This window comes from Pituophis catenifer, unplaced genomic scaffold, assembly GCF_029215685.1.
Source record: "Pituophis catenifer annectens isolate HBS135680 unplaced genomic scaffold, rPitCat1.0.hap2 SCAF_9, whole genome shotgun sequence".
NCBI classification, from domain to species: domain Eukaryota; kingdom Metazoa; phylum Chordata; class Lepidosauria; order Squamata; family Colubridae; genus Pituophis; species Pituophis catenifer.
This window is the reverse complement of record NW_027256889.1, coordinates 21,531,266-21,557,918: the sequence shown is the minus strand read 5'-3', so window position 1 is coordinate 21,557,918 and position 26,653 is coordinate 21,531,266. Positions and strand designations below refer to the sequence as shown.

At 39.3% G+C, this 26,653-nt stretch overlaps 1 protein-coding gene across 3 annotated transcripts; it reads right to left on the bottom strand.

Annotated features, from left to right (window-relative positions):
* Nucleotides 1-1,733: 1,733 nt before the first annotated feature.
* SFPQ (splicing factor proline and glutamine rich) lies at nucleotides 1,734-20,410 on the bottom strand. Of its 3 annotated transcripts, none has more exons than XM_070949905.1 (13): nucleotides 19,604-20,410; nucleotides 16,549-16,737; nucleotides 16,141-16,442; nucleotides 15,923-16,018; nucleotides 14,753-14,958; nucleotides 12,559-12,643; nucleotides 12,136-12,253; nucleotides 11,822-11,870; nucleotides 11,613-11,734; nucleotides 5,965-9,021; nucleotides 3,207-3,252; nucleotides 2,794-2,860; nucleotides 1,734-1,828 (listed from the first exon to the last, which is right to left on the bottom strand). In XM_070949905.1, the coding sequence occupies exons 1-10, from the start codon at nucleotides 20,312-20,314 to the stop codon at nucleotides 8,884-8,886; spliced, it is 2,016 nt and encodes a 671-aa protein (XP_070806006.1). In that variant the 5' UTR covers nucleotides 20,315-20,410; the 3' UTR covers nucleotides 1,734-1,828; nucleotides 2,794-2,860; nucleotides 3,207-3,252; nucleotides 5,965-8,883. The 3 variants fall into 3 exon arrangements, with proteins under 3 accessions (XP_070806006.1, XP_070806008.1, XP_070806009.1); XM_070949907.1 differs by having other exon boundaries at nucleotides 14,753-14,949; XM_070949908.1 differs by lacking the exon at nucleotides 5,965-9,021.
* Between the last annotated feature and the right edge of the window lie 6,243 nt (nucleotides 20,411-26,653).

Genomic DNA, 26,653 nt, shown 5'->3' with positions numbered 1-26,653 from the left:
GGGGGAAAGAAATATTCTAGGACAATATTTGAAGGGGCTAATGGAGCATTAAAAATAAAATGAATATAAACTTGATCAAATTTAAAATAGACGTCTCAATAAACCTAAGTGGACTTTTGTGAACCAAGACCGAGTAAGGCTTTAAAGATTGTTTTGTGGATAAAAACATTTGAGGTGACAAATTACATTTTACTTGTGGTTTCTTTGTATCATTTTTTTGCTTTACTATTTTTTGTTGTTCTCCTTTCCTGCATTTTCTTTTAGTTTATATTATTTTGTAACATTTACTGAACTATAAAAAAGACAAGTATTGCAAGCCAGGATGTGATTTCTCCAGGCCTTGCCTGCCACTTTTAAGAGCTTATTCAGCTATTGTAAAACTATACTAAGGGTACCAACAAAAGCAAACTTACCTGAGGAAATCTACTGTGCCTTTCCAATAAATCTGAAAAGCATGGCTGGTAATAATGCGAAAAGCATGCAGGTAGATATGGATTAATGGAGGTTCTCCTACTGCCCCCAAAAGCCAGATGAGTACCATACTCCGTCTTCATTGCAATTTGGATGAAGAGCAATACTGTTTGTCCCCTTTTGTGAATTCGTCCAGCTGCCTCCTCTTAGCTTTCAATGTCTAAGCCTACACACATAAAAAATTCAAGCTTGACCTGCGTGCAATATTTATCAGTAACTGAATAGGGGTTAACTTTGTTGTCCGGCTTTGTGAACAAGCATATTTTTACTTAATTTCTTCATATCCCATCTTTTTTTATTTTTGTAACTCAAGGTAGCGAACATACCAAATGCTCATTCCTCTTTTCCCCAACAACACTGAGATGGGTTAGGCTGAATGACTGGCTTGCCTGAAGTCACCCAACCAGCTTTCTTAACTAACACAGCACTAGAACTCCCACTCTCTAGCCTTGTGGTGCCATAACCACTAGACCAAATTACAAAGAAATATTATGTGAAGTTTGGAAGAAACTGGCAGCAGGAAGATTTTAAGGCAAGGAATCAAACTTTAAATTATTCAACATCAGGACAAGAATGAGCCAGTTGGTCTATCTATGATCCAAGTAAAGAAATTTCATGGTGGTTTTTTTTTAAAGGGAAGACTTTTGAAATTGAATCCTGGTCATTTGGCAGAAAAACTTCAGTTTTTCTGCCAAAGTTTTCTGCCAAGTTTTCTTTTCCCAATTAATCAAGCCAGAGATTTCTGACTTCATCAAGCATGTATTTAAGCAGTTTTTAAACAAACCTGTATGAATGTAAACTAGTAACTGAATTCAGGATGTTTTGAAACCTTCCAGCAAATTTGGATCCAATCTGGTTAATTACCCAAATCAGTGTAGCTCAAATGGTCTATTTCTATATTGCTGTTCTACCACCAAGGAAGCTATTTGAAATTGGTTCCAGTCCTCAAATGAGATAATGAATTACAGAATATTGAGAAAGGGCACAGCTGAATGCTAGAAATAGGAAGGAAGAGATTTCAAATGTGAACTTGAGGGTTACAAAATACTGCAAAATAACAAAAGCCACTAGGGACTAAACACTGGAAAAATCAGTGCAACTTTTCAGCATGATTCCAGAATAATGAGTATAAACTTATAAAGCAGCAGTTTTTAGGAGATGAAGTTGGATATATTGAGCGCATCAGGCTGCTCCCAGCCTTCCTTCTGATATTTCAAATGAGCACCAATTGCAAATTGAGCTCTTTCAAGAACCAACACTAATTATTATGTTTCTGAATAGTTTATTGAAGATTTCAAAAAAGTGCTACTGCATTCCTGGACTCCTCCTTTTTTCAGTCAAATGTACCGTTCTTCTCCTGTAGAGAAAAACAATTAGAGGATTATTACACTGACCAGCAAGAAATCAAGATTTTTATGGCTGAATATACTATTGCTGTATCCTGCATGTTTATTTTTATTTCCATTTCCATTTCATTTTTGGCCAACTCAAGAACACAAACATACATAATAAGTAATAATCTTATTTTCCACACACAATCAGGTGTGGTAGGTTGAAAGTGATTGACCTGAAGTCACTCAGTCAGCTTTCATGCTAAAAAAAATAACTGGAACTCATCTCCTGGTTTCTAGGCTAGTACACCAAATTGGCTCTCCAGGATATCTATGAATCATTTAAATTGGGTTTAGCATATTAAATGCAAATCAAGACTTGAAATCAGAGTTACATGCAGCTTCAAGACTCTTAACCATTGGAAAACCTGCTGGTGTTCCCAAAAATAACTTAGATAAAAGCCAAGATCAGACTAAACCTGGATTTGTTTGGTCATAACTTTGGTTTTGTTAAATGTGAACCAAGCAAAAAGAAAGGCTGGCCACCTGTCACAATTCTATATGAATAGCCTTACCCTTAAATTTTTTCTTCTAGCAGTAGAATTTAAGAGATACTCCTTAGTATATCTACTGCAAACTGCTCTGATATGCATGCCATTAAGATGTTTTTTAACTGTTATTTGGAAGGGGGGGGGACCACTGCAACAAGTGATTCATTTCATGGCCAGCTTGGCTAGAGAGAATTTGAGAACTGAAAGTGACATTGTGACGCCAGAGCCCATCCCCTGCACCAATGCTTAACAGATAGCAATTTAGTTTCTGCTTCACTCCACAAAAAGATCCTCATCATCTCTAGTTCTACCAGCAATCTGCTTCTACTCTTGAATTGCTGCCCAGAGCCACTTGGTGAAATGGGTGGCCATACAAATTGAACAAAATGAATGAACGAACCCTTCAAACGTTCAACAAGAACCTAGCCCCGTTTCCTTACCTATGTATTGCAGACGACTTCTCTCTACAACGTTCAATTGTGTGGGCAAATACTGCTTATTGGTCAACTGCAAAGTAAAATTGTTTTCATTGTAACATGGAGCATGCTAACAAGTTGTTTTGAATTTAATATAATCCAAGGTTTAATAAGTTTAGGGAGGAAACATGTTTTTTTTTCTCCAGTGATAGCAGTCTATCAGGGCAACTTGGTCTATCCAAATATGGAACTGAGTATACCGCTTTTGCCTTTCAGGAGCCTTCACAGACTATTTTTGTTTTGTCAGTAAATATAGATTTAGAGAGGAAAATTTTAAAAATGTAGCATAGCATTGTGGCAAATAAGTCATTAGCCTTACATTTTTATTTTACTTGGGAGGACTTTTAACCCTTAGTTCCGTGAAGTGAAAGCCTTACCTTATATGGGAGTGTTCTAGTTTCATCCAGCTGATATTATCTTCACCTAAAGGATAAGAATTAAAGTTAGTAGGGGAAAACAGACTGAAATATTTCTGAAAACAAAATTAAGTTTAAACATTAAGTGCAACTTATGAACTTGTAAAATTGAGGGGAATTTTACAAAAGCTACTAAGAGTCATTGGGTAGCAAGGGGCACAAGAAGGGAGATGAATATTTTATTCCAAAGACTGAAACACAGGATAGTGAACAATTGCAACTACTCTTAAGACTTAACCCTGTACTGCCCCTTGGAACAGATGCTGCCTAATCAGGACAGTTGCAGCCAGAGGTACACTGCCCCTTAGGTGCAAGTGCAAAGCCATTGCATTCAGCTATTTAACTGCCTCTCTGAATTGCTGCCATGCACCCCTACCACCCCATAAAGCAAATCATCTTTTCAGGTAATTGAAGGACAAGCCAAAGCTTTCTGAATCTTTACAAGACAGAGAAGAATTTGCTTGCTAGACTATTACAGATTTTCCCCCCTGTGGTTGTCCCTAGCCATTTTCAAATGTTCTTATTAAGGGCATAAAGTGAAAGGTCAACCTTTCCACCTGCAACTAACTCTTAATGGCCCTTGTAATGTCAAACACTGCCAAGCCAGCCAATGTGCCAGTTTCAAGACCACATCTTAATTTATTACTTTTGCAAAACAAAAGGTTATATAGGAATACAAATTATATTTCTTCTCCCTAGCTATTTGTCTGCAGCCACCCCTTCCCGCATTTCATTGTGCCAATATTGAATGTCGAAGTTTTCTGAAGGGGGGGATTGGTAATACACCACCATTGGGCTTCCACAAACAGTTGCTAATGGAACAGACAAAATGGGAGATGCCTCCCTCTTCTCCCCCTCCCCCAGGCCCCCCTCTCTTGCAGCATTTGCTTAAGCCCAGCAAGTAGCATAAAGACAGATCTGCAACTGACCTGTTGATTCCAACCTTGCTAGCTGTGATGGTGGAAAACAACCAATGGTCCAAACAAACCTAAAAAAGCACAATCTCTTCACGTTGGGCTCCAATTTTAGAAGTTACCACAGGCCTTCCTGATCAGCCGCTTGAAGTTACTTGCAGAGTTTCAGCCCCCTGGTTGCTTAGGTGTTTCCTAGTCTTGGGGGGGGGAGAGCTTCAGCCAATAGAAGCTTTTCCGTACTGTAACAAAGCCTCCCCCCAATAATGTTAGGAAAGTGCTTCTGTCCTCACATAGCACTAGTAACCGGAACTGAGAACCTAGCAAAGTACGCATTATGTATTCTGGCATCACACTTCTGAGCTCTGAAGTCAGTTTTTGCAAAGGGAAAATCAAAGACCAGAACAAAAAAGCTTTAACATGGAATACAATGCAAGCACTTTTTATTATTTCTTATGCCACTTACACACTTAAGAGATGTTTTGATCAGTTACTGCCCTTAAAGACTTAATGTATTTACAACTGCAGTTAATCATGTACATAGGAAACTGGAGTCCAATTCACCTGTTTACTAAAAATTCACTTATGTCAAGAGATATAATCCCCACACTTCAATTAAGCCATTGGCATATTGGTTCAAACTGAGTAGTTACTATGGTTGAATATATCTGCAGCCCAGTTATATAGGAAACATACTTATTTACTGAGTTCGTTATACTACTACTTGGAATATCCAGCTTGGAATATAACTAGTTCCACAGTGAACATGCTGTTCATAGAATTTAAAGTACACCTTCTCTCAGTATGTCTACTGTTCATACTGACAAGGGACTTTAAAAAAAACATTCTTCTCTTGCAAACCACCCAGGTACAAAAGACTAGGAACTCCAATCCATTACTTGGCTGTTAAGATTCACTGCTGAATCCTGTTCACAAAGCAGCCTTTTTTCTTCAAACACACTGAAACATGAAATTTGACAGAACTGCACTTCAGTTTTAAGTTGAGCATTGCTGTATCTTATGAATTGATCAAGAGCCAAATGTTATGAATTGCTTTCAAGACACATTAGATAGACCTAGCTAGCACAACAAAGCCAATAGTTCTGGAGGGCAACTTACATTAGATATATAAAACCCTATTTTTTTGTTCATCAACTACATTAGATATAAAACCCTATTTTTTGTTCATCAAATAGTAAGCAAAGTAACCTATTCTTTTTGGTAAAATGCATGGATTAGAGTAAGGGGAGATCTCAAATTATTATTTTTTATGTTATCACAGTCATCATCCCACAGCCGGCCACCCATATTATATTAACTTGACACTATAGTTACAAAATACTTCAATACTACTTCAAACCTAACAGAGCAACTACTATTAAAAAGGGAAAAATACCAATGTATTTATCTGCCTGACCATGAAAAGTGTTTTCATACAACTTTTAATATATAGCTAGTATGAACTAAAAGCAACCATTCCTATACACAATGGAGACCATGAGCAGTAAAATTATGCATAGATTGAACTCACTTTCCCCTCCCATTGAACTCTATAAAAATGTCTTTGTCACAGAGTGAAGAAAGAAACAAGTCATATGCACGAAGAAATCACGGGTCTGAGGCAAAAGTGTCAGCATCATTAGTCAGCTTGCCTAATGCTGATTGCAGGTTAGGCCTCAAAACTAAGCACCGTACAGTATGAGAAGTGCTGCACTGAAATCCCATTGTCAGTAGTGTGATGCCAGAATACCCCCATAGCAAGATTACACAGAAAGTCACCAAGTTAGATTATAGTTCTTTTTACCTACCTGTATGCAGGCGACAATGAGAATCTTGGAGCAAGCAGGAATACTACATCCAGGTGCTAATGTCCATTGCCACTTGTGGTACTACGTTCCTCACAGTTATGCACTGCGGAAATGCTGTCTAAGTGCTGTTACATAGCAGGCCACTACTTTTAAACAGTGTCATATTGCAGTCTCAAACTCCAGAGAAAAGCATGCTGCCACAAGTGGTTGCCAAGGAGATGCCAAGAACTTTTTAAAAACAAATATACCACAAAATACGCACAGAAACAGAAATTCATTTATTACAACTAGAAAGGATGTGGTTATAGCATGCTATGATTGTTAAACATGGGTAGACCCTTGAAGTGGGGTAACTTATGCATGACTTAAAAGGCTTAATGGCATGCAGAAGTAGAATAGTTATGCTTCTGCTCAAAAGGCATCATCTGTTAAGTCTAAATATTTAAATCCATTTAAAAAAAGCTAAAAAGATGAAACATTCAATTCAGTGAAAACTCCCCAACAATTTTGCTACTGAGGGATCAGCCTGTTTGTTATCCTTTGGAAATCAGACTACTGTGCGTACTTTATATAAGGATGTTTGGCAACAGTAGCCCAATAAAGTGTTAAAAATCTACATCGGCCCCTCAACATTTCCTTCCCGTTTTAATATCAGCCTAATTTAGACAAAATGTAAACAAGAGATGAACCTTAGGAAGGAAATGGGACCATCAGCTTCCTTCACTCTTCCAAGATTACAGTACTACAAAAGAACATGGTTTAGGATATGTGCCAGCATCCTAAGGAAAAATGGCATGTAATCTGAAAAATAAACTGAAAATTAGTTTCCATTTCCATTTCCCCACCACTGTCAGTCTTGGTGTTTCCTACAGTGGGTGTCCATGAACACCTCCTCGAGAAAAGCAGAACTGAGCTGTACGCAGCCCAGGATACAGTTAACGTCCACATTTGTATCACAAGGGTTTCTCTACATCAGAAGTCAATGCAAGAACTGTGGGTGTTCTTTCCCCTTTGATGGTAACTTCTTGAAGCTGCTTCTGGGAATATAGCTCAATTCAACCACAACACTAAATGAGAGGCAGTCCAGCAACCTTGAATATCAGCTGTTTTATCATTTCTTGGGTTTTCAAAAAGCTTGCTCAGCACAAGCTTTTGAGTCAATCCATTTTGCAGAATGAAAATACGTAATAACTGATGGCAGTGAAGTTTCATACGCTGCAGTTATAAGCGGCTTACAGGTAACTGATTCTTCCTCAGCTTTAGGACATTTAAAGTAGGGATGGGGGACCACATATGGCCTTCTGGTTATCCCAAGCTACTGGAGGTAGTAGCACAGAGAAAGTGTCAACAGTTGAAAGGAAAAAAACCAGCCAAAACAGGATGCCTGCAAGTAATCAGTACTGACTTGCCAAAGATTTTATGCCCCCCTCTCAACAATCTTCTGGGAAAAAAAGATATAGTAAATGCAATATTACCCAGAGTAACTGTTTTAAACAGATATAAAATGGCTCCCCGTGAGGGCGGAAAAAGTTCCCCACCCTTATTTGAAAGATTTAAAGCACCCCAAGTTATTGAATTAAAAAAACCCAACAGGATTAATCACAGAATGTTCTCTGATCTGGTTCGTCTTCATTTATACCTTTTCTATACCAGGAAACGGTCCACCCAGTATTTTAGGTATGAGGGGTATATAGTCCAAGACAGCTTAACTTCTTACAGCATTTTAATAAATATAAAATGATTCAACCCTACCACGTCAACAGCACAAGTTGATACTATGTTGCCCAAGGAAAAATCTGTCAATTTTTAATGATGCTTAGATTCCTGTATGCCAGGCTTTAATCTAATAAATTACTACTTTAATCCTGAAACTTCAAAGGATATTTCATTTCTGCATTTAAGTGTTTTGATATTAAATATAATACACAAATGCCCACCAATGCTCAAACCTTTTGGATCAAGATTATGCTGGTGAAATCAAGAAAAAAATTTATTCCTTCCAATATTTGGATTGCAACTTCAATAGATATATTCAATCAAGGATTCTGTTAAGAAAACGTTCAGTGGGCACTAAAAGGCTTAACTAGGAAAAGAATTAGAAGTGAAATAGATCAACCAGATCTCATATTTTGAGTCTTATTAAAAGAATGAGATGCTAAATAACATATGGAAAGTCATGCTATGACTTATAACAGCTGGCATGGAAACGCCCTTTGGAGAGACAATAGCCAATACTATTAGATTACGTGCCCTTACCCATTTCCTTCCCACCTCCTTGTTCAAAACTGAACTACATCATTTATTAAGTTAAAAGATCTATTTCACCAAAACCCAGTTTGCTTCCTCACTGTAAGGAAGTTAAAATTTAAAAAACGTATACTTGAATAATTACAGTCAAACTTTTGCAGAGTTCTCAAAGCTTTTTCTAAGGGTAAGACTTCATTGTGATATTATATATCGAAGTTCAAGTAGATTTTAAAATCGCACAGATATTTTAGACTTGATGGCATGGGAGCATCCCAGCCACATGTATTGTGCAACACTCCAGATTTCAAGAAATGCATTGCCTTTTGGAAGTGTTATTTGCCCTCTATGCTCAGAAATTTATGATAAAAGAATCTTGCTACGTATAGACTATTTATTTTAAGCACAGTAAAAAAAGTTTACACTTGGGATTTCATATGGCACACGGTACATTGCCATCAAGGTAGGGACGTTATACATCAAAAAAGCTAGTTTAGAACACTGCGTTACATAATTACTTTTTTGCCCAGACCACTTACAAATTCTAAGTCATTTTAAGTTTCTAACATCCATAAAAACGTAGCTTTCTTACTAAAATGCAAGAATCAAAAAAAAAAAGTAGTGTCTAAACAAGACAAATAAAACAAACTGGAATGAAAAATCTACAAGTCACATCTAAAATCGGGGTTTTTTGTTTGGGCCTTCATATTCTTCTCTCCCTCTCCCATAAGCTGCAGGAGTTCCAGGCCCCATTCCTCTAGGGCCCTGGCCACCTACAGGCCCCGCACCTCCCTGTCCAAATCGCTCAGGGCGCTATTAGAACAATTAAGAGTTCATTATGTGTAGTTGATGTCCATGTGTGTTTAGAATTTATATTAGAAGGTTCCGCAGTCAACGTTCGTCGATACAATCACCATTGAGTCGATCCACAGGTACCGGGAACATAGAAAGGAAAAAAGGGTAATTTAATAATTAGTTTAACTTAATACATGTCTTGTGGTATGTTCCCAACTTGATCCATTCTGAAATGTCTGTTTCAGCAAACAGATATTCCCTGAAGTGCTAAAAATTCAAGCATTAGTATGGGTTTGAACCAAGAATTCTCGTTCAAAGAAATTCTGGTTATTTGCTACAATCGCTAATCTACACCGTCAGTGAACAAGATACAAAGAAGCCCAGGAGCTTCCTAAAGCATCAGCCATTTTATATAAAAAGCAGATGCCTAGTTAAAAGGTATAAGACCACATTCTTGAAGTTACTTGGACCATGTCCATTTATTTAAATGGTTTTCAAAAGCCACTGACCCTGTGAAAGTACAAGAAATAGTATGCACCTGGTTAAATTGCCAAGACAAGACAACCACTAAATGTTTGCACAATGTTAAGCTTCTTTAAATAGTTCCACTGCGGTAGAGGTCCTATGACTTCAGAGTAAGGATTAGCAAAGAGTCATTATTATTTTGCAGAATCTGAATACGTTCAAGTTGGTCTCCTCTGAATCCACTAAAGCTCAACTAAGCTAAAATAAAGCAGACCAGTTCACTTTTCAATTTACCTGATCTTTCTTCATTTCTTGATTTACCAGGCATAAGGGAGGGTGTAATGAATCAAAGATGTTGATGTTGGTATTATTGGTGCTTTCAGGGTAGCATAGGAACTATTTTACAAAAAAAACAGCTTTCCAGTGCACTCAAGCTTAACAACAGAGCCAATTCACTCAGTATAATTCCTCAGACTAGCTGTATGAATCCTTTAACTAGATACGCATGCAGATGTTCTTTGTGAAAGGCTCACACTCAATTTGCTCCCCAATAACCCCACAAACAAAAGTCTAGATTCCAAAATGCTACTGCCACAATCATCACAGATGAGAAAACATATGCATGAGCCCTTCACTGATTTGCATAAGTATCCAATCATGGAGTCACTGAGTCTGGATTTCTAGCATAAAAGTAAAACTACATCAGATTTCCTCTAACAACTGACTTACAGTTATTAGACTGCCAAAGGCCAAGTGTCATGAATGAAAAAATTCCATAAAGGAGACAATTTCTACTAAGTTTCTAAATTTACATACAGCACAGTGCTTCACTGAAATTTCAGGCTTTTTTTTCTAGTGCCACCAATTACAAATGAATGAGATACTTAAACGTTTGATACACTGCATTGTTAATTTTGAAAACACACATCCAGGTTTTACCAGACAACCTATTTCAACAGAAGTCTATGGCTAATTGCAGACTCCTTTGAGCTACACGGTCAAAACAGCAACAGGGCATCTTAAGACCTTGGATTTAAATAAATGGTATTGGTTTCTATGTTAAGAGACACATGAGCTACAAGTAGCCCATCTCATGTAGCAAAACCTTCAGTACTAGAATAGCCTCCACCCCTTCCCCCAACACTATTTTTATGTGTTAGATTAAACTCTTAAGGTGAATGTGTACCAGAGAAGAAGGATTAGACTTAGATTTTTCAGTAATTCTATTTACCAGTTGTACTACCATTATACTACTCCGAGGCTTCACGTATAATGTAAAATCAAGAATTTCTCCGAAGCCTACAAGTACAGGAACAGGAAGTAAAGTTCAAAGTGCTTGGAGAACAAGTGTACTGTCTGCAGCTACTATGCCCCTGAATATTGGTGACAACGGGGGAAGAAGCTACTGCTTTCACAGACATCCCCCGAAAGCATCTGGTTAACCACTTTGGGAATAGGATGGATCTTTAGTTTGATCCAGCAGCTCCATCTATAGTCAGGAAACTTAAAATAGCACCATAACCAAATCATGTATTATTTAAGAGTCAACAAGCAACTTGCTCAAGAAATAGATTGCTAATGAGTGGCCTACCTCAAGAATTGCTTCTTTCCTCATCATCACATATTGTGTGTCAAAAGCCAGTGTGTACAAGAGAGGTAATTTAAATATACTCTACCTGTGATGAACCCATTACATTAACAAGTAGTAAAAGTATAGTGTAATTATATTTTAAAGACTTATTTTCGTCTCCCTTTATACACATTTCTATGCACCACAGTTAACTCAAGTTCAGAAAGTGACATAAGACCACTTCTGCTCCTTAAGCTAACTCAACAAGAATGTGTGCTCCCCCTCCCCTTCCAGGCAGGTTGTTAGATTACAGAACTAAAAGCTCCTTGCAAGTTTAGCCAGACAACTCCCAACCCAACTGATCACAGGAAAGCCTGCTAATATCCATTGCGGAAATATGAGCAGACCTGTAACCATACTGGCAAAGACTAGACTTAGTTTTACATTGCTCAACAAGCTTCTTGCTATTAACAAACTGCTGGAAAAGGGAAGCCTATCTAAAAGTGTAGGTTATAGAATTAATGCAAAAAAAAAATCTCTAGAACTAAGGTCAAGCTGCCACAGGATACGTTACCATATCGCTTCCCATCATAGTGCCACTCATAGATGTTTGTCCAACTCCGGGATTGGTCTCATAGCCAAGGCCAGTGCCACCTGCTAATGGTGGGAATTTCTGAGCAGTTGTACCATAGGGATCTATTAAAAAAATAAAATAAAATGATTATGCATCAGATAGATCACAATGACTTATTCAGGTGGGTTTAATTGGAAAGTTTTTTTTACCTCCCATGTTCATTGCACTGGTACCACCCATTCTCATGTCTCTTTCTCTCTGCAAAGACAAACAGACGTTTTTAAGAACAAGTAAATCCCTTAAAAGCTCTGTAATGCACACCTGGATTAGAAGCTGGGAGACAATGACTTCTAATCCTGTAACAAAAGCCAGCTGGATGACCTAAAACAGCAGGTACCAACCCTCCAAGATCCAGATTTACATCATCAAAATTGCGAAAAGTCTTTTAAATAAGTATTAAAAACTTATTCCTAGGGATCATCTGGGCAAATAGATTACTGGGATTCTTCCAGCCCTGACTTACAGGATCCATGTAACCCATTCGAGTGTAGCTTTCTTCTCTCTGTCTTCTCATTTGTTCTTCCATCTCACGTTGACGGATCATCATCTCTTCTTCCCGCCTACGTCGTTCTTCTTCTTGTCTGAAAATACAATTGCTCTTTTATAATTTGTACTTTTTTTAGAAGACTTGAATAGTGTACCAATTCATTTTACCACAAAATCATCCTATCTTATTCAAGCTAAGAACTAAGACTTCAAAATAGTTACTGTAAATAAGCCTTCATGAATTATAATAAATAAATCTATTGGGAAGAGACAAGGCTGAACAAAACACAGCACTAATCCTCCACTAGTTCCTGCACTTGGTTCTAAGCAATTTTTGATTGCCCACAGCTACATACAAAACTTGTAGTTAAATACAGAATTAATAACAGGTTCAAATTACCTCAATTGTATTTCTTTTCGTTTTTGCATCTCTTGATTGTGAAGTTCCTCCATGCGTCTCAGTTCCTCTTGTCGCCTCATGAGATCTGCAAGTATGACCATTTAAGCAACTATTGTTTAATAATCGATTATGAGTTTCTATCAATTAAAGAGAATCTAAATTTGATGGGCATCCCTGAAATCATTTATTAAATGCAAAAAGCCTAACAAGGAAATTTGTATACACATTTGTCTCCAGATTATTTTAAGTGAATGATTCATACATACAACACTTAGGAGACACATATTTAGGCAGTTGATGGAAGACAAAATAATTTCAGCTCAACTTTTTTCTGAAACAGCAGTGTAAGACTATAAGAGAAAGACGGTGCAAATAAAATATAACTGGCACTCACAGAGTGGTGGGGCTTATTAATAACAATGAGTCTGCTTACAGGAAGGAAGTACAAGGGCTGACATTGTGGTGTAAAGAAAATAATCTTACACTTAACACCAAAAAAACTAAAGAACTTATAATTGACTTCAGGAGGAAGAGAGATATACATTTACCATTGTACATAAATGGTGAGGAGGTGGAGAGGGTTGGTAGTTTTAAATTTCTGGGCATTTATATCTCGGAGGACCTCTCATGGACTATGAATGTTAACAAGCTGGCAAAGAAGGCACAGAAGAGGCTGTACTTTCTGAGAATGCTCAGGAAGATAAATCTATCTCAGCATCTACTTCTGTCCTACTATCGCAGCACCATAGACAGTGTCCTGACATAAGGCATTCTTGAATGGTATGGGATCCGAGAGTGTTTATTTTAGTGCCTATATCAAACTACACAGAGCCTATTTTGGGGCTCTGGCGCTCATCTCTGACAATATATATAAAGAGATGTATTCATAAATATACATCAAACATAAAACAGAGTGAACCTGTTTCATAAAACCTCTCAACTCAGATTTCACCAAAATGAAAAGTTCCATGGAGGCTGCTTTGCTTTGTGAGTCTGCTACAGTTAAATTGTGAATGAAGATGGTGACTCCTTATGATCTTAAAATGTTAATTATGGTAAAACGGACATAAAATCTCTAGAGAATCATTAAAACTGCCCAGAATATAATCGGGCTCCAGCTACCAGCCCTGGATGACATCTTCGCATCTCGCTGTTTGAGGAAGTTGCACAACATTCTCAGAGACTCTTCCCATCCTTACAATCTTTTTGGACTGTTGCCTTTTGGCAGAAGGTATAGAACAATTAAAACTCGGACCACACGTCTTCTGAATAGTTTTTATCCCAGAGCTATAATTGCACTCAATGAACTAAAGGGCCACCATCAGTGAGCTGTTGGACAGCATTACTTGGTCTGTTGTGTGGATGTTTGGGTGGTTCAGGGTGGGGAATTTGTGGTGGGTGGGAGTGTGTTTGGGGATTGTTGTGTGTTGGACCTGGTCTTTGGGTGTTAAGTGAATTTCATTGTATGAGTATACTGTGTATACACGTACAATGACAATAAAGTTATTATTATGGTACATCCTTCCCCCTGAAATGGTACCATCACTTTTGATATTTACCATCAGTAAATATGTGAGTGAGTGGTACCATCACTTTTGATATTTACTGGATCAGTCATGCTCTCAGGCCTAGGATTCCCAGGGAACTATTGATAGCTCCCTTATTGAGTGGGAGCTATCAAGATAAATATCTGGTTTCCTGAGAATCCTAGGCCCGAGAGCATAACCAGCATTTTACGCTCTCTCTTCACCATGGTTAGTATTTTTATGCTACTATTATGGCTTTTTAGATGTTTATATTAGCTGTTTTAGCCAGCTGTTATACACCACCCAGAATCACCTTTAACGATGAGATGGGCAGTTATATAAATGTAATAAACCTAAAAACAGTAAATTTATATTTTAAGATGTACGAGGGCAGTGGTGGCCAACATGTGGCACGCAGAGCCCTCTCTGTGGGCACACGAGCCATTGCCACAGTTCTTTTTCAGGTCTCTGCGACGCATGTGCAGGGCACACGCACACATGCACCTGCACCTTGAAGTTTGGCCACGCGCGCACACTTTTGAGCACTTGGTGCCTAAAAGGTTTGCCATCACTGTACTAGGGTAAAAGCAAACATTAGAATACCAATAGTGAAAACCTGAGGGGAAAAAATCAAGTAAAAATCTCAGCCAGAGATCTGTGCCCTATACCTTGGCGTAAAAGGTTTGCCTGATGCTCATGATAAGCATCCTCCATCTCGCTTTCCAGTTTGTCCTTGGCATCTTTCATATTTTTCTCTACTTGATCTCTCTGCTGTTTCTCCATTTCATCCAAGGATTTCCACCGTTGAGAATATTCATACTCAAAACTTCCCGGTTGTGCAAATCGTGGTGGTGTCTCTCTCTCCCTAGAAATCCAATTGAAAATAAAATAAAATGCAAATTTATGGTTTTCAAAATAACTAGCAATGATGCTGAAAAAACAAACATACTGTAACACTTTTCTTCATCTACAGATTGCTATTGTGCTGCCACTCAGAAAGTCAAATACAGAAGAAACTGTAGTTTTAAGACAGTTACAGAGGAAGACGCTTTGACTTTTTCCAGTGTACTTTTGAAAAGCACCATTCCATCAAAATAATTAATAGAATGAACACCATATGAGCCTGGCTGGAACTGACAGGTTTGTGCGCCATCTTCTACTAACAATGCCCTACTTTTCAGTTTTTCACTTCAAGTGGACTTGAATTTCAATTTGTGCATTTTCAATTTGTCATTTTTTTTAAAAAGCCTGCAAAATATAAGATTTGGCCACGAATTCTGATAGTACTATTGCTTCTCATCAGTCCAAATGTTCATTCCAGTTGCGTCTAATTTACAAAGTGTGATATTGTTCTGGATAAACTCAAAATCAAATTGCAATTATTTAAGTAAAGATGCCTTAAGTAGTATGTTAATACACGACTCTTTAAGTGTTATTTGCTTAAAAACCTAGAAGGTATATGAGCACTAAATTTAAATTATTTCAAAATAAAACTCTGAATGTTTTAGATATATTTATGCTACAAAAATTCACCAAATGAAACAATTCAATTTTATTTAAGTATGTTAGGTGACCTACTCTGGCTGTAAGAAAAAACTGAAAATAATTAATTACTTAATAAAACTGAAAGTGAAAAATACATAAATATCAATTCAAAGCAATATAAACTTTTCCAGAAAATTTCTAATTTACATTACTGAAAACAGGAATGAGTCAAATCATAATGTAGAAAGGCATACTCCTCTAGATAAACTATAATAAGATTAACAGGGAGCACATATTCTAAATTATTAAATACAGTTTAGTTGTGTCAATTCTACACAGTTACATCCCCTTACTTTTGATACATTGGATTTTTCTGAGCCAGCTTTTCTGGAAGACCGTCTTCATCATCCAGCTGTTCAAGAGGCTCCACAATAACTGGCCTGGGAGTGCTGAAAATCAGAGACAAAAGTATTGAGTTTGGTTTAAATACTGCCCTTTAAGCTTAAAGCTTTTATTTAAATTCAGTCCAGCCTTCAGTTACTAAGCTACAGAAAAAAAAAGGCCTACTTACGTTGTCAGAAGAAAGACACCTTCAGTACAACGTTCAAATGCTTTTCGCGCTGCAGGCTTAGACGCAAATTCCACAATGCCCTTTCCTGTGGATCTGCCACGATCATCTACTATCACAATAGCTCTTTCAATTGGACCAAACTGAGAGAAAGCTTCTTCCAATAATTCATTTGACACATATGGGGAGAGATTACGGACAGAAAGAGCAGCAGCATGGGTGGCAAAACGCACACGAAGCTGCCTTCCTCTCATAGGAATATCATCAAGTTCTGCCTTTGCGATTTCAGCCAAAGCTCTAGATTCCTGTAGATAGGTTAATAAATCTTAATTTAGAAGAATGTTCAACAATGTAAGAATAATTTTAGTATTAAAAGTCTTTTAAATAAAACCCTTGAACATCAATGCTTACCAGTTTAATAAAGCCAAAACCTTTTCCCTTGTTAATAAAGACTTCTCCTGGTTCACCATATTTGGAGAATAATCTCTTAAACTCATCTTCGGTGATATCAGCAGGCAAATTCCCAACAAACAGCCGGCAGCGCTGAGTATATGTTTTCTCTCCAGGGCGTCTCAAAAGTGACAGATTTGCTTTAAAACCCTAACAAAATTAAAGATAGTTAATGCTTGTATTTAAAAGGCACTCACATCATTTTATCTATTTCCCTTACACACATAGTATCATGCAAGCATAGACTCTGATTGCACTCATAGCTTACTCCATATCCAAGTCAATACAGATCACCTGGAAATACCGTTTCATATGCTATTATTCTTTTTTCATATTTACTTTCATTTACATTTCAATATTTCAAGAGAGTACTGAGTAATCTAACAATTTTCCATTTAGAAAGACTTGAAGGATCTATCACATACCCAATCAACAACCATCACTGCACTGCCCCTGCAGTATTTTAAAAAAAGGGAGAATGCTCTTAAGCATTGGCTGCCCATGTACATGGTGCACCAGACAATATTTTTACATAAAATAAATCGCAATAAATAAATAAATAAATAAATAAATAAATAAACAACTATTTTTTCTATTGCATTTAAATGTAAGCTTCTCTTTCACAAAAACTGTACAGAACATGTCAAAATTGAATAAAGTTACCTTTACCCAGCCATGAAAAGAAATGCAATGTCTGCACCCTTCACGCTTATTCTAAAAGCTAAGGCACTATCACTGCATTTTATAAGTACTTCATAGTATGTCTTCCCAGGTTTCCAATTAAATTTTGCCTAATAGCATCTACACTAGTAAGAAATCACAAATTCAAACATTCATGAAACTTTAAATCTGCACCTATTAAAAAAACACTGATAATTATAGCTCAGGACAGCTAGTAATGTGACCGGATCATAATTATGTGATTTTACACTAACTACAGTATATTATATATTTAATACATAGCCTAAGACAATTCCTCTTCATTCAATGCAGCTCAGGCAAGCCAAAAGATTAGATACCAGTTATCTAAACTGTCTTGCATCATTTTCTCCCAAGCCACTTAGCACAGCATTAAGTTTCATTTATTAGGCCTTTACTTCAATATCTCTATTAAAAGTATCACAACTGTAATACAACTCATCAGTATCACATTCATCTATGATATTATGTAGCAGTTTCAGTATTCAAAAATATGCAACTATATATAAAAATCATCATACAGAAAAATGCCACATGAAACAAAGCAATCTATCATGTCATTCGTTTTGTGTAGTAAACGGAATTCAAACTAGAAAATGAAAAAAATGTTTCAAAGCATCACAAGTGCCACTGCTAATACTCCTATTACTCTACCATAAAAACAAGGTAGCTAACAATGGCCCTGAAGGAAAAACCATCAGGCTTAATTTAGTTCAAATAAACCACTAATGCACAGCATATGGTTCCTAGATTTAAGAATAGTGTCATCTGCAAACCATGCTTTATACATATTGCTTTATATAAACCTATTTATGGTTTAATTACTAAATCAGGTTACCAGATAAATGACCAACCTTTGGCGAACCTCAACTTTTTCAGAATGCACATATCAAACTACAATAAAACTAAGAGCAAGGATTACTTTATTAATACTGTACTTTTAATCCTGCACTACAATGTTGCTTGCCTTAGATTGAGAGTAACTAGGTCGCTGCTTTTCAGCCTTTGTGGCTAATAGAGAATTCAAAATGGGGATTCAAGGAGACATGAGCAAATTTGGAAGTTTCTTGCTCATCTCTACTGTGGCACACTGTACAATTTTTTATATATAAATATACCCAATACACCTTCCTCTTTTCCCCACAAAAATCATCCTGAGGCGAGTTGGGCTGAAAAAGTGAGAAATGCAGTCACCCAGCCAGCTTTGGTAATTAAGGGAGGCCTAGAGCTCAGACTTCTGGTTTCTAAGTCAGCACCATAACCACATGAAACTGGCTCTCTATATTCCAGTAGTATATGTCTGGATATGCACTAGTGTGCTGTACAGACACCAGGCTAAAATCTTGAAAACCATCCTAGTACTTCCTTGGGTCAGGCATTCACTATCTGCCCTAGGAAGGAAACAATGACAAATCACTTCCATTATTGTTCCCCAGCATATTATTTCGCAAGTGATTTGATTTGCCACTGCCACCTCCCTAGGTCTGTGACTGGCCCCCAAGATCGAGAGAAGGACCAGTTCTTGCAGTGAAGGCCCAGAAGGTGGGCACCTACTATGAACACACAGTCATCCTACTAACGGCCTTTTTCTCAGAATAGTGTGATCTCTGCGATCAAGGATACTGCCAATAGAATAGAATAGAATATTTTTATTGGCCAAGTGTGAATGGACACGCAAGGAATTTGTTTTGGTGCATACGCTCTCGGTGTACATAAAAGAAAAGTTCGTCAAGAATCATAAGGTACAACACTTAATGATAGTCACAGGGTACAAATAAGCAATCAAATCATATTAGTAAACAGTCAATATAAATCGTAAGGATACAACAAACAAAGTTACAGTCATGCAGTTATAAGTCGGAGGAGATGGGAACGATGAGAAGACTAATAGTAGTGCAGACTTAGACAGTGTTGAGGGAATTATTTGTTTAGCAGAGTGATGGCGTTCGGGGAAAAAACTGTCCTTGTCTAATTAATCAGTTTAAGGTAGCAAAAATCAGGACTTTGCACACACGGAAAGCAGATTCTTTCTGTTCCGGGAAGATCAAGGCGGCAGCTCTTACGAAAGGAAACCATTTCTCCCCCTCCCCCCACTTAAATCCCGAGAACTCATCGGCCGCCGCCGCCGCCACGCCCCACTGCAGAGCACTCCGAAGGCTCCGGCCCTCCTCGCGCACGCGCACTCCCGCGCCCAAGATGGCGGCCGAGAGCGCCGTCGCGGGGGAGGCGCGCGGCGAAGAGGGAGCGGGAGGACATACACCGGCGCCATCTTGTGTTTAAGGCAGAGCCGGGAGGGGCCGCCGCGGTTCCTGCTTACCTCAGTGTCGGAGACCTTCTCGTCCCCCCCACCCTGCTGCTGAGACGGAGGGTGGTGCTGGTGCTGAGACGAATGCTGGTGCTGGCTCTGCCCTCCGCGCCTTTCGCCGCCGCGGTGTTGTTGTCCGGGGCCGCCACCGCCGCTGCTCTTGGGGCCGCCGCCTGGCTGGGGCCCTCCTTTCAGGCCACTTATGGGTCCTCCTCCCCCACCACCGGGAGATGGGCCGGATCCCTTCTTGGAACCGCCCTGGCCGGAGCTTTGATTCGGCGGCGCGTTACTCTGCTGCGGCGGCGGCGGCTGCGCCTCCCCGCCTCGGCTGCCGCTCTGGAGCCCCGACGGAGCGGCGGGTGCCGAGGCCGAACTCGGTGTGGAGATGGAAGAGGCGGAGGACGAGGTGGCGGGCGTCGCGCCGATCTGATTCTGGTTCGGCCCCAAGGAAGGCGACGAGGCTGCCGGGCTGGAGGAAACGGAGGCCGCGGAGGAAGGCGGAGTGGAGGTCGAGCTCGGCGGTTTAGGAGGCTCCGGCTTCGGGGCGCCGCCGGGGCCGCTGCCGCCAATATGATGGTGGCCGCCGCGCGATTGCCCTATGCCGACCCCCATGCTCGGCGGCGGCGAACGGAAGTCGTGGTTGCCCGGGAGGCCGCCACGGCCTCCGCCGCCGCCGCGCCGGTGGAAGCCGCCTCCACGGCTACGAAAACGGTCTCTCGACATGGCGAATATGGTGGCGGTTGAGATGGGGCCTGACGGCGACACGACGCTGTTCTTCCTCAGAGTCCGACCAAAGACAAAATGGCGCCAGACGCAGAGATTAAAAAAAACAGCCTCGCGGCCGCCTTTGTCTCGCCCTTTTATAGCCTCGGCGAACAGGCGCAGTCCCCGCCTTTCCGCCTTGCTTTCCCCTTGAGTGAGCCAATAGAGAACTTCCCCAACTAGATTGACAGCTTTCCGAACCGATCGCCAACAAAGCAAGATGGGAGGGGGAGGAGGGGGAGAAAAGGCGGTCGCCTTCAACCCCCCCCCCGGGGTTCCGTCATTCGTCCATTCGCGAGCCGTAATACAGAAAAAAGCGACTCGGAGGCCTTTCACTTACGCTTCCGCCGATTGGATGGTTTGGTTTCCAAAAGGCGGGGCTGGGTGGTTGAATGGGCGGGGCTCTAAACGGTGCGCATTGTCTTGCGGCGGACAGAGGCCACGTGGGCTGGGCTGGATGAATGAATGGCCGTTTTGCTTACCTTGAGCATTTTTTCTCTCTCGACCCTCCACTATACTTGACTATAGGGATGCATTCCCTTACTATGAACGTCATTCATAAATACATTTAGATTTATCTCTCCAGTTCTCCGCCGCGTTCCTGCTCTGCCGCATTATTTAAACAACAGGGAAAGAATAAAGTATTGAGCCAAAGAAACTAAATGCAGGAATTAGGAAATAAGAGTTCGCTCCAGAGCTCACTAGTGCTGCTATCTCCTTGCAAACTACAAGCGGTTTGAGCGTTTCTACACAAGCGCCGCCTTTTATATAGACTTGTGTGCAGTGTTGTGACGACGGGAGAGACGTAGGGAAGGGTGGAGCTTGCATTGTGGCGTCGCAATGCAATATTTTACCTTTTTGATGTCGGTCGTTGAGACTGGAGGTTTAGGGCAATCAAACTTCATGATGGATGAATCTCGGGCTCCTGTGATTAAACCCGATTCAAACTTCCTTAGGTCCCCCATCTAGAGACGCCAAATTCCTCGTTTCTGTGTGAAAAACTATTCCATCAATTTTAGCTGCTGCTCTTATAAACTATCATTTGAAATTGACCCAGATTTGCAATCAACACAGCCTTTTTTTTTTTTTTTTGAAGTTGTCCCATGCCAAATTGAAGACAAAACATTTTTTTCCCTATACGGAGAACTGCCAATTTTATGTTTATTTCTTGGCAGGATTGCAAATATGTGTAGCCACTCTTGTCTCTTCCGAAGGATGGATCTTGCCAAGTTTCAAATGATGAATTTTGAGGAGGTTATGCTTATTACTGTATTCAACAGCAACCAAATAAATATTGATGTTCTGAGCACAATGAAAAAGGCCAAATATAAAATGCTGAAAATAGATCTGATTATTTAATGTGTTTTAATAGCATTCTGCCATACTCTTTATTTTCCACCCACTAGAGACGTTAATATCATTTATGAAAAGGCTTTGTGTTGTTTCTGTGCCTTAGTCTATGGCACTATTTCTCAAACTTGACATATTTAAGACATGTGAATTCCAATTCCCAGAATTCCCCAGCTGGATACTGTAAAAAAAAAAATCAAGGTGACAAGTCATAGTGAGTCAACTGAAGCTCTTCCTGTTTTTATGTGTATCATAAAACACTTGGACCCCCATTTGAGTATGAGACCCCTGTTTTACAAAGCGCAATAGCAGTGTTCTCCAAACACAGTAAAACTGGGGGGGGGTGAAGGCATCTCATATCTTACGCAATTTTTGCCTTTAGTTTTAGAAAATACCATTTTCTTCTTGTGCTCTGAATCTGGCCATAATTTGACTTGAAGGTAAGAATCCTAAATACATCCACATTAACAGGGCATTCCTTTCAAATCTCTCATGAGGGATTTGAGAATGAATATTCATAATGTTTGTATTTTTAGGGTCCTGCGTAGGTTTTCCCTCCACTTTTTCTTTTCTTCATATTCTGCGTTTTTCCCCATCAGTTTTCTGTTTGTTTCTATTTAATGCACCAGTTTAAAATATTTCTTTCAAAGATCTGTGAATATTCTACTTTTGGACACAAAGTGAAGCACACTGCAGCAATTCTCACCACCTATTTGCAACAGTCTTCAAACACATAATTTCTTTAATTATATATAAACTTGTATTCCTAGTTTAAGTTGGCTGGATTTGTTATTTATTTTCATTTACAGCATTTAGCCCACTACCAGCAGTACCTTTCTTTAAAATGGGACTGAAGGAATCTCCCCTCATATGGTCCCCACAGAAGCAGCCCTGTGAATCAGGTTCTTTGAAAGCTAATAACTGTCCCAACCATCCTGGTCAAGAGAAATTTGAAGCTGAGTTTCTAGTCTAGTTCTGGTCTCAGTCATTAAAAAGAACTGGATTCTGCCAGATATGTGTTGTGGGTTCTGGTTGGCATTCAGACAAATCAGCCATCAGCAGGCACATAGAGATAAACAACATCTACATAGCATTCAAAAGAGAGAATCCAAAAGCTAAAAAGGAAACAAAAAGTCCATAATCTCTCTTGCCAGCAATCAACCCCCATGTGAGTAGAAATTAACACCAAGGTTAACACTACATCAACAATCAAGTAAAAAATACCCTGATCAAGGCAAGCCATAGTGTATATAAACAGAGCAAACCCCTTCTAGCAGTGATGATGTTATCTAGTTGGGTAATCAAATGTCTATAAGAAAACAACCAAGCTCAGAGAGCAGGAAGGACTCCGTAATTCTGTTGCCAATGACCACTTTCCATTGCTTCTGTCAACAAGAGAAAAAGGTTGCTATTTCCTTAATACTATTTGAGGGAATAGTACATTCAATACTATTTAGTGTTGTGTACTCCATGAGCTCCTCCTAGGAGCTGTTGACCGTGCCAGTTACTGCCAACGCTGTTCTTCCCTTATTGAATCATATGGGAATTGGGTCAAAATTGACTCAAGTTCCGCCTGTTCCCCTCTTTTTGCCAAAGTTAAGGCGTTTACATAGCAGAGGGGTGTAAAGAAAATCAGGAGGGGCACTGCCTGATTCTCTTCGCAAACAATCCATTGTGCTATGACTCGATTACCTGAGTGTGGATCAGTGGTGGGTTTCAAAATTTTTTACTACCAGTTCTGTGGGTATGGCTTGGTGGGCATGGCATGGCTTGGTGGGCGTGGCAGGGGAAGGATATTATAAAATCTCCATTCCCACCCCACTCCAGGGGAAGGATACTGTAAAGTCTCCATTCCCTCCCCAATCCAGGGGAAGGTTACTGCAAAATCCCCATTTCCTCCCGATCAGCTGGGACTTGGGAGGCAGAGAATAGATGGGGGCGGAGCCAGTCAGAATTTTTACTCCTAGTTCTCCAAACTATTCAAAATTTCCGCTACCGGTTCTCTAGAACTGGTCAGAACCTGCTGAAAGCCACCTCTGGTGTGGATCTAGCATTTTTGGGGGGAGGATACCATGTCAACATTCAGAAATAGCTTAAGGGGTAGGTCACTACTAAAGAGAAATATTGTACCAGTCACTCCAACAATTTGAATGGTAGCCTGCCAGGTACCCAAGCCTAACTAACCACATGCTAAGGAAGTAGTTGGTGGTTGCTTTTCCTCATGACCCACAAAACTTCTCCTCTTCTCAGAAGAATCTACAAAACCCTGCCCTCAAATTGTCCTGCATTCAAACTGTAAGGTCAGCACCAATCACAAGCTTGTTCCTGAGACTGTGCAGTGTCTGTTGACCTACTTTTCTGGCATTTCAAGGTCAGGAGGAATGCACGCTGACACAGACATGAGGAAGGATCTTACGATTCCAGGAAGCACTTTTTAGCTTCAGAGCAAATAGCCCATCAAAATCTGGACTGGAGGACTGTGGTAGAATACAAGCTTTGTACACAAAAGGCTTAGATTGATATCCCCTCATGAGAATGGTATAGAGATAGACTCTAGTCTGCAATGCAGTAAAACCACTGCCAGACATTGCTGATAATGCAGAAATACACACATCAATGATTCTCGCAGTACAACAGAAGATTCTATACTCTTCATCATTACAAAAATCAGAACATTCTTGATTGAGTAATTAAACACCCATAGGGGAGAACTAAGCAATAGAAAAATAAACCCATACAAAATAAGTCCAGCATTATGTATCCATAGAAGTCAAATCCAGTCTTGTGGATTGGACAGGACTTGTCATAACTCCCAACGAATATTCCAAATAGCTAACATGCAATGGTCCAGATCTGCAGTGAGAAGGAAGGCATGGCTAGGTCACATTTTGAATGCAGTCTATTTCTTTAGGGTTTATTTTTCTTAGCTTTTGTGGAATATTTGGCTGAAACAAATTTTGGCACAGAATGAAAACACATTCTAAGTTCAATAGCCTCCGTTCAATTATCTCGGCATGTGATACGCTGCAAAACTCAAGATTGCATTATATGGAAGCAAAAAGTGTGTAATTCTTTGCTGCCTTCTAGAGTTTATCCAGATTTTTGCATCACAGATCTGATACTTAAATTATTTGCAAATTTGCATGTGTTTATACTACAATTAGTGAAATGTTGTTTACGCTACAATTAGTTAATTATGGTGATTTCCCATGATAAAGAAGGAACTTCTAAAAGCAGTTCTATATTTATTTATTTATTTATTTGTATGTTTGCTTTCGTACCAGACTGTATACTCTCCAAAACCATCCAAGGTGGTCAACTCAATGAACTTAAGAAGGAAGGAAGGAAGACACTAAATAAAAATAGATCGTTTCTGAAGTTTCTTGGGAGAAGGTGCAACAGCAAATGAATTGAATTCACAGATCCCAGGATTGAAATAATGCCAAAAGGAGTCTGGTTTATATATTTAGTTATTTCACATGCAGAAACTTTATTTTACAATTTTGTAAAATTGGAAAGCTATAAGGAAAAAAACTGATAATAACTTCCACTGTAGGACCATGCCTGCTCATGATTTTGAAGAGAACTCCAGGCTGAACAAGGATGACCACCGAAAGGTAGATGACCATAAACGTCTGTGGGTCTTTGGCCTGGCTAAGCTGGAAAGAAATGCCTAATTTCTTGTAAGAGTGCTATATGCACTCAGATGATTGGAAGATAAGCCTGAAGGCTGTGCTTCCACAAAATGGACGGTCCTTTCAAAGGAGAACTTGTATTTTCCAACAGCCGTAAGCTTTTCAGCCACTAGGTGTCTCAAAGTACAACCACAGGAAGTCATGATGAAATACTGTAGACTTTACGGGGCACCAATTTGGAACAATTTCTTGTATCTACATCAAAGATTCTTTTACCAATCGGCTTAGCTGGTTCCCACAGGTCCAGCTGTCCTGCAAAAGGCTTTTTTAGCCTTTGTCTAGACAAACAGAAACCAGTGGTCTTCTGTGAAAATATTTACAGACCCCTCACATTCTGGACATAAACTGTTTCGACTCCTACCCTCAAAACGACGCTATAGAGCACTGCACACCAGAACAACTAGACACAAGGACAGTTTTTCCCCGAATGTCATCACTCTGCTAAACAAATAATTCCCTCAACACTGTCAAACTATTTATTTATTTATTTATTTATTTTTCATATTTGTATACCGCCCTACTCCCGAAGGACTCAGGGCGGTGAACAGCCATAATAAATACAAATACATATAGAAGTTAAAAACTATTAAGAAACAGATTTAAGTAATTTAAAGTATTTACTAAGTCTGCATTACTATTAATCTTCTCATCGTTCCACCACCCACCTCCTTCCACTTATGACTGAATGACTGTAACCTTGTTGCTGGTATCCTTATGATTTATATTGATATTGTTTCCTGATTGCTTATTTGTAACCTATAACTATCCTTAAGTGTTGTACCTTATGATTCTTGATGAACATATCTTTTCTTTTATGTACACTGAGAGCGTATGCACCAAAGACAAATTCCTTGTGTGTCCAATCACACTTGGCCAATAAAAAATTCTATTCTATTCTATTCTATTCTATTCTATTCTATTCTATTCTATTCTATTCTATTCTATTCTATTCTATAAGAAAAGAAAAAAAACAAAAGATACACTGCCTCTCTGAATGAGATGCTCCTTTTATTTGTTTGCTTTTAAAATGGGTCCATTGTTTTGTATTGGGTCTATCATCACATTGCAGAAGATGAAATCAGTTCTGCGGTCTAGATCTGCCTAGCCTCCCCACCCAATCCCTTCAGCTTCCATCTTGCACTGAAGGGGGCCTAGGTAGCTTTCAACAATCACGTGCCTCTGTAAGTATTGAGAAGACAACCAAGCCCTTGACAGGTGAAGCATGAAGGATGGACTTGAGATGACTAATGGAAGA